This window comes from Ambystoma mexicanum, chromosome 8, assembly GCF_040938575.1.
Source record: "Ambystoma mexicanum isolate Mex_15411 chromosome 8, UKY_AmexF1_1, whole genome shotgun sequence".
In the NCBI taxonomy this organism is placed as follows: domain Eukaryota; kingdom Metazoa; phylum Chordata; class Amphibia; order Caudata; family Ambystomatidae; genus Ambystoma; species Ambystoma mexicanum.
Genome location: NC_090929.1, coordinates 1,252,777,037 through 1,252,794,021, shown reverse-complemented (window position 1 = coordinate 1,252,794,021; position 16,985 = coordinate 1,252,777,037). Strand labels below are relative to the sequence as shown.

The 16,985-nt window shown below is 48.6% G+C and overlaps 1 protein-coding gene across 1 annotated transcript in view; it reads left to right on the top strand.

Annotated features, from left to right (window-relative positions):
* KIF11 (kinesin family member 11) overlaps window positions 1-16,985 on the top strand; it is a 705,022-nt gene that overhangs the window by 557,930 nt on the left and 130,107 nt on the right. The window contains exon 19 of the mRNA XM_069611368.1: window positions 14,155-14,434. Within this exon, the coding sequence (XP_069467469.1) occupies window positions 14,155-14,434 (280 nt within the window). The remainder of the gene's footprint in view (window positions 1-14,154; window positions 14,435-16,985) is intronic.

The window sequence follows — 16,985 nt, the reverse complement described above, 5'->3', positions numbered from 1 at the left end:
TACCGGTCGTGCACAGGTTAGTGAGCAAGATCAGGAGCTCCAAGAACCTCAGTCCTCGTGGTGCCTCGCTGGCTGGCACGGCCCTTGATCTCCGACCTACAGCATATGTCACTTCAGCCGGAGAGTCTACTCCCCATCTCGAAGGGCTTTCTACTAGCCCAGGAGGGAGGCACAGTACTGACCCCTCTCCAGAGGTGCATGCCCTAGCATTCTGGTTCCTGAGCAGCGGACGCTCCAGCACCTTCACATGTCCTGTGACAATCTGGAGGTTATCCAAAATGCCAGGAGCCAGGCTACTCGCAAGCAGTACAAAAGTAAATGGACAAGATTCTGCTTTTGGGCGAAGGAACATGGTGTCAACCCACTGACACTCGACCAAGTTTGATCATTCTTGGACTATCTCGCCAGGTCTGGTGTCCAAGTCGATACCTGCATAACGTACCTGGCCGCCATGGCGACGTACAGGAATGCTGAATCTGTGACCCTGTCATCTGACAATCCTGTAGTAAAGAGACACCGGACTGGGTTAACCAGGCTGTACCATAAAGCTGCTCCCCCCCCCACCAGTCAAAAGTCTGCTTCCCATTTGGGATCTAAGCGTGATACGAAGTGCTATAGCGCACAAACCATTTGAACCCAGGGCCACAGCAGACATTAGATTGGGCACTCTGAAGAAAGCCCTTCCTGTTCTTACCTCAGCTCGCAGAGTGATTGATGTCCAGGCATTGGTTTCACAAAGATAAGGTTGTGCTCCGCACGCACCCAAAGCTGCTTCAGAAGGTGGTTTCATCCTCCCATATCAACGACGAGATTGTGCTCCCCACATTCTTCCTGGACCACAAGGAAGATGCAGAGAAAACCCACTACTGCCAGGAGGGCTTTGAAATTCTATCTGGACAGGGCCAACGGCACCTGCAAGACAGACAACCTTCTTGTGACATCTGGCGGTTCTAGCCCGGGGCAGCAAGTTTCCAAGGCATCCATACCTCGATGACGGCAGCGATCCAGGAGGCATACGCGATACAGCATAAGGATCCGCTGCAGGGCATGCATGCGCATGCAGTAAGAGCGAAGGCGACGGCTGTCGCGTTCCAGCACCACCTTCCCTGGCAGGTTATCAGCAAGGCGGCAGCATGGGCCACTCCTTCTGCATTTTGCAAGCACTACTGCTTGGATACCAGTGTCGATGCTGACACAGCATTTGGCCAAGCGGTGCTCCGTAATCTATTTGCATAGAAGGTCCGGCTCTCCTCACCAGGGTGTTGTCAGTTGTAATAGCCCATACAGAATGGAGGAAAGGGGACTATGGACTAGGAGTACAATGGTCACTCCATTGAGTAACACTTCCGTTGTAATGCTAAGCATATTCCCCTTCTATGTTCCCCCAAACACCTCTCACCAACACACCTCACATGGCTCACCAATTCCCCATCACAACTAGAGTTCCAGAACCGCTCTCTGTCCTACACATACTCATGTGCTCGGTCACACTGCCAAGTTACAATTTGAACTTCCAGTCCCTGCCCCACTCCAAATCATACTCCAAACTTGCACCTTACGCTCTCCAATTCCCCTGCAGTATACAGTGCTTCATTATTTCATGCTACTTCTGCATCTTGCATTCTATCTCCCATTCTATCACACTCTTCCCTCATCCTTTCTCCCAATCTGCATCTCACTGCCTCTTTCTGGCCAACGGCTCTTCCTTCTGCTTTTTGGCCCACTGCTCCCCCTGAGCCCATGGTCACCTCTAGTTTCTGTACCTCTTCTCCCTCTCTGATTTCTGGCTCGCTGCTCTATTTCTTCCTCTTTGCTCTCTTGCCCATAGCTTCCCCCTCTGACCCACTGGTCTGCTTTCTTGCCTACCACTCCACATCGCACCCATCTAACCCCTTGAGCCCCCTCTCTCCCCCCTCTCTCCGTCCCCCCTCTCTCCGTCCCCCCTCTCTCCGTCCCCCCTCTCTCCGTCCCCCCTCTCTCCGTCCCCCCTCTCTCCGTCCCCCCTCTCTCCGTCCCCCCTCTCTCCGTCCCCCCTCTCTCCGTCCCCCCTCTCTCCGTCCCCCCTCTCTCCGTCCCCCCTCTCTCCGTCCCCCCTCTCTCCGTCCCCCCTCTCTCCGTCCCCCCTCTCTCCGTCCCCCCTCTCTCCGTCCCCCCTCTCTCCGTCCCCCCTCTCTCCGTCCCCCCTCTCTCCGTCCCCCCTCTCTCCGTCCCCCCTCTCTCCGTCCCCCCTCTCTCCGTCCCCCCTCTCTCCGTCCCCCCTCTCTCCGTCCCCCCTCTCTCCGTCCCCCCTCTCTCCGTCCCCCCTCTTCCTCTCCCCCTTCCTCTCCCTTCTCATATGTTAAAATAAATGTAGGTTTAGGCTGTAAGTAAGACTCCATGAGAAGAAAATAAAGTTGGTAAAAAAAAATATAGGTTTAGGCACAGATCCTCAAAAAATGGAGCATCTTTAAAAAAAAAAAAAGAGCAGAATGATATTTTTAGATAACGCATTTTTTTTTTAAATGACCAGGTCACCTTATTTTCAAAGGTGACCTGCACATTTCCACAAGGCTGAGCTGTGGCACAAATTATATGCAGGCCGATGGTCAGACGCCTTGGTTAAGTTTGTGTCGAAAGCGCTCTCCGACAATGTCCTACAGGCTCCCAGCGCATGTCTTCGTAACGGGCCCAAAAAAGCATTTCGAATGGATTGTGTCCTCCCACGTATTCCTCATCTTTAGATATATCCTTACCTTCAGCTTTGCTGCTTCGGAAATGTTCTCTCTCTCCACCAGCGGGCACTCCACCCGAGGCGACGGCATCGATGTCCCTCGGCGGCATCCGTCGAGTGTCAACGTCATCCGTAGTATAAATGCTTCGAGCGCGCCCGTTGGCCTCAGTTCAGTTTTTCCGTTAGCTTTGCTTCGGATCGAAATAAAGCGGCGCTTGTCTTAAGCGATTATGTCGTCTTCCTCGAACCCATCTACCCCGAAAACAGGGTTTAAGAAGTGTCCTGGGTGCAGCAGAAAAATGTCGCTGACCGACCCTCACCATAACTGCCTCTGGTGTCTCGGGTCCGAACATCGGTTAGATGACTGCGGTTCGTGCCAATCCATGACCCACGAGGCTTTGAAAGAAAGACTAGGTAAACTCGCGGTGGCGGAGGAATCCTCGAAGTTTTCTTCGAGAGGGAAGAAAGACTCGGCTGAGTCTTCGACAAAACACTATAAAAAAAAATCACGATCAAGGAAGTCGTCTTCTTCTTCTTGGTCCAAAAAGGCGAAAAAGAGACACCCATTTCCCTCTTCTTCCTCGACTTCGGAGGGAGTTATTACTAGTCCAACAAAACACGACTCCCCTAGAAAGTGGGAAGCATTTAGAGAGTCCATGATGAAAATTTTTGAGAATGCGGCCCAGACCCCCTCAAAAATGTCTGAAGGTCATGCCTCTAGTCACAAAAGTGACAGAGGAAGGTCTAAAACTAAGAGGTCCGATAAGAAATTGTCGAGGGTGTCTTCTAGGGATTCTTCCCAGACACCTAAAAAGACACTCTACGAAAAAGATTTTCGACGTCGATAAGTCATTGAAGACTTCGACAAAAACCTCTTCGAAGCCTCTGTCGAAGGCTGTCGATTATTAAGGGTCGACGACCCAACAGAAAAAAGGCACGTCGAATATTTTATCGACGACCTCGAAGATTTCTTAGACGGCGCCGAGTGTTTCGAAGACTACTTTGACAACATAGACTGCCACAAAGATTCCTTCAACGCCATTTGTAGTGCCTTCGAAAACATCGAAGAATACCTCGACAACATCGAAGATAACGGCCACGACTTCGACGCCATTGACGCTTCTGTCGACGTCGCACTAATTACAGGGTTGAAGCCTATTCCTGAAAAAGTATTTCAACCAGAAAGCAGACTTGATTTTTTCCAAACTATGTCAGCTGTATATGGAGAAATGTCCTCAGAAAATGAGGAGGATGAAGATGAACCTGAAGTTTCATCAGCAGGAGTAAAATATGGTACAAGAGAAGTTCCTGAGGAATTAATCAATCCTCAGTCAAAAATGCAGGACTTGTATGAATGTTTACAGTCTGCAAGTGGACTAGATACGTCCCCTGAATACGAATTTGAAAGACCAGATCCAGCAGAACATGCTGATTTAGGTTACAGAAAACTTATGAATAAAGTAACAGTTTATGGGATGGGGTAGGAATTAACCTGTATATCAGGATGATGATATGACAGATATTTTGTCAGGAGGTCCTAAACCAGATCCCATACTTCCCTTTCATATTGCCCTGCAAAGGAGATTAAATGCTGCTTGGGAAAGACCGGAATCTATTCCAGCAGTGAATAAAAAATGTGTGGCAAAATACAGACCTTGTAACTCTGACCCAGAGTATTTGAGTAAACATCCTTCTCCTAAGAGTCTGGTAGTTCAGGCAGCCACATCAACAAAAAATGCTGCATACTCCACTATACCCCCGGATAGGGATGACAAGAAAATAGATACTTGGTCGAAAAAGATCTTTACATCAGGGAGCATGGCTCTGAAATCTACCAATGTATCTTGTACATTGGCTAGATTTAATTATACTCTGTGGGATTGCTTCGGGAGAATGCCTTCAAGCAGGTTTGGACACTGCTGACAGTATCAGCAGGTCCATGGCGTCTAGCGCAGTGCTACGCAGATTTGCGTGGCTAAGAAAGTTTGGTTTTGCACCAGATGTTCAATCTAGACTCCTTAACATGCCATTTGATGGCTCGAGGTTGTTTGGCAGCAAGGCGGAGGAAAGTTTGGAGAAGCTGCAGACCTCCAAGGCAGCGGCAAAGTCACTTAGTGCCGCTATACGACAACCTCAGCAACGCCCCTACAAAGGCTCATCTTCCTGGAGGGGTCGCCCCTTTCGTTTTTACTCCTCATTTGGGAGAGGAAGGGGACAGGCCAATCAAAGGGGGCAAAGAAAATGTCCTCGGGGGCGAGGAAGAGGCGCTAGATCTGCCCCAGCAGCAGCATCTGTCCCTTCAGCCGCTGCTGGAGCTGCCGCAAAACCACTGAGCTTTTGACTCAAAAGACCCCAGTGGGAGGCAGGATCTCACAGCATCTGAAAGAATGGCGGGGCATTACTTCAGATGTTTGGGCACTGGAAACAGTATCCCAAGGTTACTGCCTTCCTTTTCTAAAGAAACCTCAGAATAACCCACCGGAATACAACTCTACCAAAAATCCAGACCCGCTCGTGTTGCAGGAAGTTTTAACCCTGCTACAGAAAGGTGCAATAGAACATGTACCTGTAGTGGAGAGGAACAAGGGTTGGTATTCCCCATATTTCCTCATTCCAAAGAAGGACGGAGGACTGAGACCCATCTTGTTCTTGAGAAACTTGAACAAGTTCCTCAGGAAGGACAAGTTCAAGATGGTCACTCTTTGTCAGATTCTTCAGGCTCTCCAACTTCAAGACTGGTTGGTATCATTGGACCTTCAGAATGCTTACTTTCATGTGCCAATCCATCTCGAGCACAGAAAGTACCTGAGGTTCGGTATTGGCAACTCTCACTATCAGTTTCGAGTTCTGCCTTTCGGGTGACCGCCGCCCCAAGAGTTTTCACCAAGTTGATGGCGCTAGTGGCAGTGAGTCTCAGAAGAGGGGGGATTCATGTTTACCCCTATTTGGACGATTGGATGATCAGGGCACGTTCTCCAGAACAAGACCAGGATCATCTATCCAAGACTTGACACTTCCTTCACAAACTAGGGTTTTCTCTGAATTTAAAAGTCAAACATGATACCATCACAGAAGCTCCAGTTTATAGGAGCAGTCTTGGATACTCGTTCGGGCAAAGCCTCGCCTCCCGAAGAGGGAGCTCGCCACATTCTGCAGATGGTGACAAAATTCCAGAATGCCCAGTATCTACCGGCCTTCGATTTTCTCAGGTTGCTCGGCCTCATGGCATCCTGCATTTTTCTGGTGCCAGAGGCCAGATTGAGGATGAGATCCCTTCAATGGGCCCTCAGGACTCAATGGTCCCAATTTTCAGGGGAAATGACAGATCTCTTACAAGTTCCAACCAGAGTAGCTCAGGGCCTACAATGGTGGGTTTGCAAAGAACACATCCTCAAGGGACAATCTTTTTGGCAGCCATGGCCGGAGATCACTGTAGTGACGGACACCTCACTCACGGGGTGGGGAAGCCCACACCAACGATCTGACAATCACCGGTCGTTGGTCTCCATCGGAGTCAAGACTACACATTAACCTTTTGGAGCTGAGGACGATCAGACTAGCGCTGAAGGCCTTCCTGCCCTCTGTACGGGGAAAGAATGTCCGGATCATGACGGACAACACAGTGGCCATGTACTACCTCAACAAGAGAGGAGTAGGGTCACTGCCACTGTGCAGAGGCAATGCAGCTCTGGTTCTGGGCAATACAAGAAGGGATCTCCATCTGCCATTCACCTAGCAGGAGAGCAAAACACAGCGGCGGACGCTCTGAGCAGGCAGAGCACAGTCTCTCGAGTGGGAGATAGCTCAGGAAGTCCTTATGGAGATCTTCACCCTTTGGGGAACCCCTCAAGTGGATCTGTTCGCGACCATTGTCAACAGGAAGTGTGAACTGTACTGCTCAAGGGAATTTCCCCCGAGAGGAGCTCTAGGAGACGCATTTGTAGTAGAGTGGGAATTTCCTCTTCTATATGGGTTCCCTCCAGTCCCTGTGATTCCTCAGGTAATCAGGAGGTTGAGAAAGTTCAGGAAAACCATGATCCTAATTGCCCCGGATTGGGCCAGGAGAACGTGGTACCGGGACCTTCTCGACATGTCCATCTGCCCTCCAATACGTCTTCCAAAAAGAGGATCTTCTCTCGCAAGAGGGAGGTCACGTTCTCCATCCAGAGATCAACATACTCAACCTTCACGCATGGCTTCTGAGAGGTTGAGATACAAGGATTGGGACCTTCCAGATGATGTTATGGAGGTGTTGCTTTCGACCAGAAGACCAGCAACAAAATCTTTGTACCGGTGTCGTTGGAATACATTCAGTAACTGGTGCAGGGATAAGAATGTGGATCCTTTTGAATGTGACATTCCAATGGTATTATCTTTTCTGTTACATTTAGCTAATCTGGGGCTCCAGGTTAAGACAATAAAAGGATATGTAGCAGCGCTATCGATCTTCAAGCGCTCATCAGAAGAAAGATCTTTTAAGATGCCCTTAATACTATTTCTAAAAGGTTTAAACAATGTTTTCCCACCAGTACCTTTTCAAGTTCCTGTGTGGGATTTAAATTTGGTACTTAAATTTCTGGCATGTGCACCCTTTGAGCCTTTACATTCTTGTCCCTTAATGCTTCTTACATTAAAAACTATACTTTTAATTGCTTTGACATCAGCCCGCAGAGTGAGTTGCAGGCACTTTCGAGTGGTCCTCCTCACACCATCTTTCATAAAGATAAAGTTGTCCTTCGAGTTAAACCATCTTTTCTGGCAAAAATAGTTTCAGACTTTCATCTGTCACAGAAAATAATTCTACCTGCGTTGTACCCTCCTCCTCACACATGTAAGGAAGAGGAAAGACTGCATAGGCTAGATCCCAGAAGGGCTGTAAGCTTTTATATCTCAAGATTGTCAAAGATACGTCAGTGTGATCAACTGTTTGTGGGATACACTGGTCATAAATTGGGACTAGCCATAACAAAACAAACATTATCAAGATGGATAATTTTAGCCATAACAGAGTGTTATAGGATAGCCGGAAAAGATACCCGTGAGGGTTTAAGAGCCCATTCAACTAGGGGCATAGCAACTTCAACAGCACTTAAGAGGGGTGTCCCTGTACAAGATATTTGTGCAGCAGCCACATGGTCATCCATGCATACTTTTATCAAACATTATGCTTTGGATTCAACTACATCTCAAGGAGGTTTGTTTGCCAAATCTGTACTACATTCGGTACATGACTAAAAGGCATCTGTACTCCCGCCTCCAATACAAAACTGCTTTGGGAGTCTGTCTAAATATGAGGAATACGTGGGAGGACACAATCCATTCGAAGAACAAGTTACTTACCAACTGTAACGTTCTTTCGATTGGATGTTCCTCCCACATATTCCTCATCGACCCTCCCATCCTACCCCACAGTACAGTTTACGTGGTTTACACTCTACATTCTTTCAAAGCTTGGGTCAATAAGAGGCACGCCTTTGTTTATAATACATGGGCTCTGATACGAAAAAACAGAACTGAGGCCAACGGGCGCGCTCGAGGCATTTATACTACAGATGACGTCGACACTCGACGGATGCCGCCGAGGGACATCGACGCCCTCGCCTCGAGTGGAGCGCCCTCTGGTGGAGAGAGAGAAAACATTTCCAAAGCAGCAAAGCTGAAGGTAAGGATATATCTAAAGATGAGGAATACGTGGGAGGAACATCTAATCGAAAGAACGTTACAGTTGGTAAGTAACTTGTTCTTCTATCCTATTTGAGGAACAGAAATGCAAGTGAGAGAACAGCGGTGAAGAACTCTGCTGCCACCAACAACAAAAAGTAGGACCAGATCAGGAAGACCCCATCATGCAGTGGCACCCACATTGTGCCTATTCGAAGCTGTTGCATAGGGTTCCTTACAATTTCTGCACATTTAATTGTATGTTTGTAAACTTGGGATGTGCTTTTAAATGTGCAGACACAGACCCTGATTTGCGATAAGGGGTGTAAAAGGCTATCTGAATAGGCACATCTTGTATGCGCCCATTCAGATGCCATATTGAATTGGGGTGCTTTTTTTTTTTTTTTTGGTGCAAGTGAAGAGATGTGCTTGCGCATTCCATTTCTTGAGTCAAAGTTTTGTGAATCTTGCCCTGTCTTTATTTTTTATTTTTTTATTTTTTTTTGTGGTCGTTTTTGCAAAAACAGCAGTTTTCGCAAGTGCTTTTGCAAAAACAGCCGTTTTGTGATTTTATTTAAACTGACGTTTTCGCTGCATTTTGCAGGATTGCAAAATCGATAAAAGCTTGAGGGTCTGTGAAAAGCAATCTCAGTATACCTGCTTCCTCCTCGTTGCCAAACAGGAAACCTGGAGTGGAAGGGTAGAACCTAAATACCCCTGCAACTAGAGGTTGCTGTGCAGAGATCGCAAACACCATTACTTGAAAGGATGTACAGGAACCGCAGAGTGCTGCAACCATACAGTGATTAAAACTGAACCAACATGAAGGCTGTTACAAGGAAGCTAGGAAATGAAAGACTACCCCCGCCAGGGGGAAATGTGTCTCAATGAACTTGGTAGCCAGCCACCTCCAGGACTGTGAAAAAGAATGTTTGCGCCCCCCCCCCCCCTCCCCCCCCCTGTGATGGGATACGCAGTCTCGCCGGGAACAACATGAAGTACTATACAGGCCGCTCACTCAGTATCACCCCCATGAATGATGTGTGCTCATTTTGGACAGTAATAGAGAAATCTGAGTAAAGGAAAGTTCTGTTCGCCTCCTAGCGAAGCACGCACTTCTCCCCTGCATCATGTACTATCATATCTAGGTCTCTGTAGTTCAAGATGCGAGCAATGATCAGCTGTGGTTTCAACCCCGCCCCCCCCCAGACCAACCTGGTTTAGGCTTAGGTGCCAGCGATCGGTGGGCATGCTCTACCGTGAAGTATGGCAACGGATCCAGAACATCTAGGATCTATTTCAATGAGCCCTCTACAACCTCCTCCAGCCTGCCCTGTTTCTCACTTTGTGGAACCCCAAATATGCAGATATTATTCCTCCTCCAGCTTGACGCCAGATCTTCACACTTGGTCTTGACTGCGTCAAAGTATTTATGCATATCTGCTAACGAAGCTTGAGTCTGGCTGTCCTCCTCCGTCCCTCTCCTCCACTGCTGTGATTTTTAGCGCTCTCATGGCTTTACTTAGTCTTGAGGGAGCTTAGATTGGATGTGATGTTGTCCAACTTAGAGTTGACCGAAGTGCAATATTCCTGCATGCTCAAAAGTATTCAGCTCATGTCTGGCATTCTTTCATCCTCCGGGGAGGAGCGTGTGAGGATTGGCATCAGCCGCCATGGCAGCAGATGGAGTTCTCCGCGCGGCCTTGGTCTATCCGTCAAGGTTACCTTGCTCTTGCTTTTCGTTCCTGCGTTGCACCGTGACCACACAAGACACACGACTGCCCAAGGCCCCTCATCCACTCGCCCATCTCCTAACTCGGCGATCCATCCACGTGGAGAGCCCTCAGCCCTGGACTTCATGCAGGTTGTATTAAGACCGATTGGTCCCACCAGTCCCATCAGTCCAAGGGTCAGAGTCAGTCTTTGAGATTTCCAGGTTGCATAGAAGAAGGGGTCAGCACAGGCAGCGGTTACACAGCCAGCATCTCAGGTGGCTGGAATCGGCTGCAGCCGTCTTCCCTTCATCGGATACAGCTCCAGTGGTTGATTTATCTTCAGCTTCCAGATTCTGGTCATTTATACAGGAACTCGGACAGCGGTCACACATGCTACATTCAAACATTGTCTCCCAGTTAGGTCTGGTTGCAGATAGGTATGCCAGAAAACAAAGGGCTGTAGAGTTTTGGACTCCTCCCTGGTTGCCTCTCTTCCGACACTTTGGAGCCTCGGCAAGCTACAGAAAGGGTTCCAGCCGAAGAAAAAAATTAAACCAGGACCTCCCCTTCGCAGGGCAACAGAAGGACCAGGAAAGGACAAGCCCACTAAAAATATCATAAAATAATGGAACTACCATAGATGAATAGTGACCCTTCTGTGCATTACCGCGGCTGGTTTGACTGCTTGTGGGTGAAAATCACCCAAGTTGGGAGAACACATTCATTGCTACCAGCCATAATGGCAAGCTTCTCACTGTAAAAGAAATGTTACTGGATATATGGTTGATATGATTGGTTATTTATAACGCGCTTAATACCCAGAGGTTTCTAAGCGCAGACCTGGGGATCGAATCTGTGTTGCTCCGTGTCGTCTTGATTCCAAGGTGAGAATGTTGCCCCGGAGTTATCCTCCCGAGACACTGGAGCAGTGAGACGGGGGATACAAAGTAACCCCCCACCACTCCACACACAGAGTGTGCTGATATCACTATGGGGATTGTAGAACAGATGCAAAGTATCCTTCTACACTTGGGAACAGTAGTGTACACAGGGGACCCAAGAGAAAATAAGAAGGGGAGCCCAAGGGACAACGCAGCAACACCACATAGAAAGTGCGGTGTCCGGCAATAGGACCATGCAGATGCCCAAAAAGTTATAGGAAAGTAGAATTCCAAAAATAAAGTATGGAGAGTCATAAAAAGGACACCCATAAAAAGCTTTAAAGAAAAGTTGAGTGTGGGGGGGGGGACAGATACTCGGGAACCTAGAAAAAGAATCAGCAGATCCAGGAAAAAGTGTTATCACAGGTGAGTGAGATTTAGCATTAAAATGAATATCTAAACTAACATGCCCATTCTGCCACACTTGGCACAGGTTTGTAGAAAAGCTGGTTGTTATTTTGTGTGGAAACATGAATCTACAGCAATAGATCTGTTTGTCTGCATTTGTGGTTCAGTTTGAGGCCTGGATATGTATGCCAGTTTCTTTGTGGGGCATGTGATGACATGTTTTGAGAGTCTGGTGGGTATTGCGGCTATGGATTCTTCCACCTTTTCCGGAGCTTCCATTGCTGCTGCCTGGGAGTCTACTCTTTCATTTACTCTGGCCAGATTAAAGTATCTGATAGTGGCAGGGTTTTTTTTAGTAGGTGTTTTCCGTTTGTAGCGGTTCACCCTTCAATGATTCTTCGTATTGCCTCTTAATCGGAGAGCCTAGAATTGACAGTGGCTCACTTGCTTCTGTAGTCTGAGAACATATTCGTCCATGGATTCCTGGGATCTTTTGGTGCACTGATTGAACATAAATCTCTTGTAATCAGTTGCATTGTGCGACAAAGCTGTTTACGGTCACTATCAGCATGGTATGACGCCTTTTCTGCTGCTTTTAATGCTTAAATCACTAATCCGACTTCTCTTCATGCCAAATTAAGGATGTGTGACATGTCGGCAGCATTTTCCATTAAGGCATTTATGACGTTTTCGAACCGGTCGGTCCACCTGAAAACTGTCTGCAGTGAATATTAATTCAAATGGGCTTGGTTGCCTTAGGAAATCCACTCTGTTAGCTTGATTTGTCCCTTGTGCCTGTGCACCTTCCATTTCTGTGGTCTTGTGGGTGGGTCAACTTCTTCCTTGGAGGATGTTGCGCAGCAGACAATCGGACTGTCAAGTGGACCCACTAATGTATCTTGCAATTGTCTAGGCAGTCCATGTTATGTCATCCATTCTCGTTGTGGAAGGATGTGGAGAAATAGAGGATCTGATTCTCAGATGGCCTCACAGATACATTTTTTGTGTCCGGTTAGCCCACGTATGTCACACAATCACGTGGTGGACATGGCTGTGGTGGAGCGAGGTGTGAGATATCTTTGCTGGATGAGAGGATTGTATTTATTGTATTTATATAGCGTTTTACCCCAAAGCGCTTCACATAAGATACAAAGTAGATTATAGCAATTATTAAACTTGAGTCAAACCAACAAAACAGTGACTAGAACAATTAGCCTGTAAAGAAAACAAGTGCGTGTAATAGGAGAGGAAGTAGGCAGGGAGAGGTAAGTGGGGGAGAGAGCGGTTTCAGGGTGGGGAATGGAGAAGGAGAGATTTCAAGGAAGCACAGAAGGAGGAAAAGGTGGGGATGGAGCAGTTAAAGGTAGGGAGTTCCAATGTAGTGGGGCTAGAAGCTGAAAGGAGCGAAAGCGAGAAGAGGCACATGGGGGGTGCGGGGGAAAAAGAGTAGGAAGAGTTCAGCAGAACGGAGGGAGCGGGAAGGGGTGTAGAATGTTGTCTTGCGAGTCTCACTGACCTGGATGCTTTTACTCGTCTCTGCTACAGCAGAGATGTCTGCTGACAGTGTGGAGGAAAGGCTGTTGCCTGAATGCCCTGTAGTTGTGTGGATCAGCCGTCTGCCCATGTGGGTGCGCTGTTATGTTTCATTTATTTTCCAGGTATCGCCGAGCTTGTTGCTAATTAAGGAAACTGAGCCCCATTTACACGTGACCTTCCCTTTATACTTCATTCATTTAAATCTCATTACCAAGTCATTGCCTCCCCATGCCTCTTTGTTGCTCCGCCCCGCTGTCTCAGTCCTCCACATGTACGTTGTCCCTGCTAGGACACAACATACAAGCAGATGCTAATTTTTGGAAGATGTGATTTATCGAAACACAGAATTTGTTTGGCTTCATCATGAGTGGGATGGATGGATTTACATGTTGGCAGGCTGTACTTCCTCCCTGTATCACTTGATGGTTGTTGATGCTTCCTGTCTTTAATTAAACGTGGCTTACTGCTGAGAGATGTGACAGGCTCATGATGCAGTACCCTGCTCCCATCTGCACACCGTATCTGAGCTCACAGCAGAGCTTCTTTCTGCCTGCAGCAGCTTCTCCCACTGAACGCTCTGCCTTCTAAATTATAAACCCTAATCCAACGGACGATGTGCTGTGCTCTACCACACATGCTCTCGTATCTCATGAAGGATTGTGCACAAATAGGTTGCGCAACTCTTTTTGGGTACACGCCTTTAGTGTCTCTTCTCATTCGTAGCCTAGCCATTCACGTTGGGTTTGTTGACTGAACAAAGATAAAAGCCCTCCAACGCCTTTGCATTCCTGGTCCTGTACTTTTCGAGTTAATGCTTTGGGTGAACTAGTGCTCCTCATGCATGCAAGGGACATAAAATTATACACTGGATTTCCTCTTGCCTGTAATTTCCCTCGAGACCGCAAACGCTCCTCTTTAAATCAAGACTATCAAGATAACGTTGGCATTGTATTATCTAAAGAATATTTAGACAGGATTTGCTCAACCAAGTAAAGCATGGTGTGCCTTTCCATGTAGCATAATGCATTACCAAACTTGCTTTGTCCTCAAAATTGGTCTACAAAGTGAGCAGTGCCCTGAATCTGACTCAAGCTGCTGTACATTCATATGCATTAGTATTTGTATATTTAAGCTGCAATGCTGCATGCATTGTAATTGATTTTGGCACATGTTCTTTCAAATGTGTGCTAAAGGTTGGTACTTTAGGTATTCGCTACTTTAACTGATATTCATCTCCCTGCAGGACCTCTTGTCAAGCGGTGGACAGTGCTGCTTCTCAACACCAAAGGTTTAATTCTTCCTCCGACGACTGGGTGCAAGAAATCAGACAGATGACAAATGGATGCAATAATACAGTGGACGGTTCCACCACACAGTGTATAGAGCTGAGAAGTGGACTTGCATCAGTTTGCTCAGAGGCGGAGCAGTGGGTTGATCATGCAAGTACAGCAATTGTTGGGGTGACTGAACAGAACAAGTCCTTCTTACACACCAGCAAGACTGAAATGCAAAGTTTATTAAAGGTATTAATCTTATTTCGCTTTTGGGTACTACATTATAGATATACATTTGTAATCTGCAGTGTACGCATACCTCTATGCATCAGACACATTAAATGATTAGCCTGAAAGTTATCTTACAGGGAGTGAGTGGTGTTTGTATACAGCTGAAATAGAATGCTTTTTAAATTTTTGTAATTTCAGGCCTTTCATGGGAAGCATTTTAGTAATTAACTAAAAGAAAAACTAGCAAGGAATCACTAATTCTGAAAGTTATACACGCCAGTCATGGCTAACATTTGGGGAGAATATTCCTTTATTGTGCCAATTCTCCTCATCCTGAGGCCCCCAGCTCTTTTTCTGTAGATGGGAACCCTATTTTTTCTACTACTATATTCTTACTCGTACGTCCTGTCCCCTTTCCTCCATACTGTATGGGCGTCCCTTCCAAGGGACTGGGAGACGGAACCTTTTTCACCCGAAAAAACCTTCCCCTTTAAATTTATAGGCGCGCAGGGGTGCGGCAGAGGGAGCTTGCGTTGCCCTGACTCCGCCCTCTGGCACCACACCTCAGTCCCCTTTTATGCGTCGACTGCAACGGGCTGAATTCACCAGCGCTCCTGGGTTTGGCTTCGGCCATGTAATTCCACTGTGCGGATACTTTTTTGTCTTATCTGTCATTCAGGTACTCTGCCCTCAAGCGTTGCGCTCCTTCCCGGCGGTAGTCGACTTCTACAGTGTTCAGCAGGTGTCCATCCTGCAACGGGCTCTTCCCAATTTCAGACACCCATGCCCTCTGCATACGTTGCCTTGGCCCAGACCACTGTTGGCAATCATGTTCGGCGTGTGACTCGCTGTCCTCGAAGGCGCTGAAGAACAGACTATCCAGGTGGAGGGAGCTCTTCCAGAAGTCGCCTTCAGAGGATCTCAAGAACTTCGTGAAGCATCGAACCATGCCCATGGTAGGACCGATATATTCCAGCGCACCCTGCAAGGGGAGACTCCTTCACAGGGACTCTCCCGCGCGGAAGGGACCGGACAGGTCCTTCTACTGGCACGTGCACCGAGGCTGCTTCAGCTACCGGACTTCGGGTTGAGGGATCCTCAGTTCTCCAGCATGGGGTCTGGCATGGATTCACATGCTCATGAATATTCCCCGTCAGGCTGGGAATCCTCGGTAAAGAAAAATCAGTATCAGTTTCGTTTCTGATCTGTATTTCGTAGTAGTAACCAATCACTGCTCTCTGCGTCATACTGACCACAGCCAATGACTGCCATCTCCCTAAGCCCTGCCTCTGGCAGCCATCTTCAGATTGTTACCGCACGTTCAAGTGTTGGGATCCTCTTGCTATTGCTCTCGAGCTTTAGTGCTTTTTTCATGTTTTTTCCCAGGAAAATTTTCTTTTTCGGTCAAAAGAGCCTCAAGCTCCACCGTTTCTTTATCCGATCAACGGGGACCCGTGTCGGATTCTTCTACGCCCCTCAAGGGTGAAGACTCCGTCGAGCCACGTTTTTGGAGGACTCCAGAAGTTTCTCAGGCCCATCTCGATCATGGCCCAGGCGAAGGGAAGCTCGACGCCCGGAAAGCTGTTCAGGGTCTCCCCTGGATGCAAGCTTCAGAATGTCTTTAAGGACGAACACTCCCTTTGCCTCTACTGCCTGCATGAGGACAAGACGCACGTGGAGAAGGACTGTGCGTTTTGCGGCAATATGTCGGAGCGGACCATGATGGACTGCCATCTGTGTCTCGCCAACTGGCTGGAAGGGAAGAGCCCGTCAGGCGAGAAAATGTCCGAGCGGTCTTCTAAGACCTTTGAGGGCGCCCCGGCGACGGGGGTCCAACAGAAGGCCAAGCACCGAGAGTCCGCTGGCACCGGGCGCGCCGAACGGTCGGGCTCTACGGGCGCCAGGCAGGGCGCATCCTCCCCGGCGCCATCAGCCACGAGCCAACACACTGGCTCGGGTAAGAGGAAGGCCGAGCACCCAGCGAAGCTCCTGGAGAGACCCCGGCGAGCTCGAAGGCCCCATCGGAGGGGGAGCGAGGTGGTGACCCTCCCCCCAAGGCGAAGGCGGTGAGCGCACCTAAGGTGGTGAAAGCCTTAATCCATCCGGCCAAGGCCTCTATCGAGACAGTCGCGGCGGCCCTGGCTCAGCCTGTGGAGGCTACACCAGTGCTGGCGACCTCGGGGCCCAGGGTCTCCCTGCCACCGCGGAGGGAGTCCTTCATGCCCATCGACAGGACCCCCGTGAAACCTCCGACGGAGAAGAAAAAGGGGGGGCAGGAGGTCGTCGTGGATTCGGCCTCAACCTCTGAGGAGGAGCTGATCGAAGTCTTAAGCCACGGCGTTGGCGTAGACAGGCCCGTCGGGAGGGACCCCGACGTAGGAGACGACGAGAACGTCGATGGTGCTCCTGACCGCCCGTCGGACTCCCCTCAACCAGTGCCGCAAGACAACTCGGCAGCCATTTTGTTGGCTATACAGTCCTTATGCTCGGAGATAAGGACGAGATTGCCGTTACCACCAACGGAGGAACCTCTCCCGACGGGGGACCCGGAGCCAGGCCCTTCTGGGAG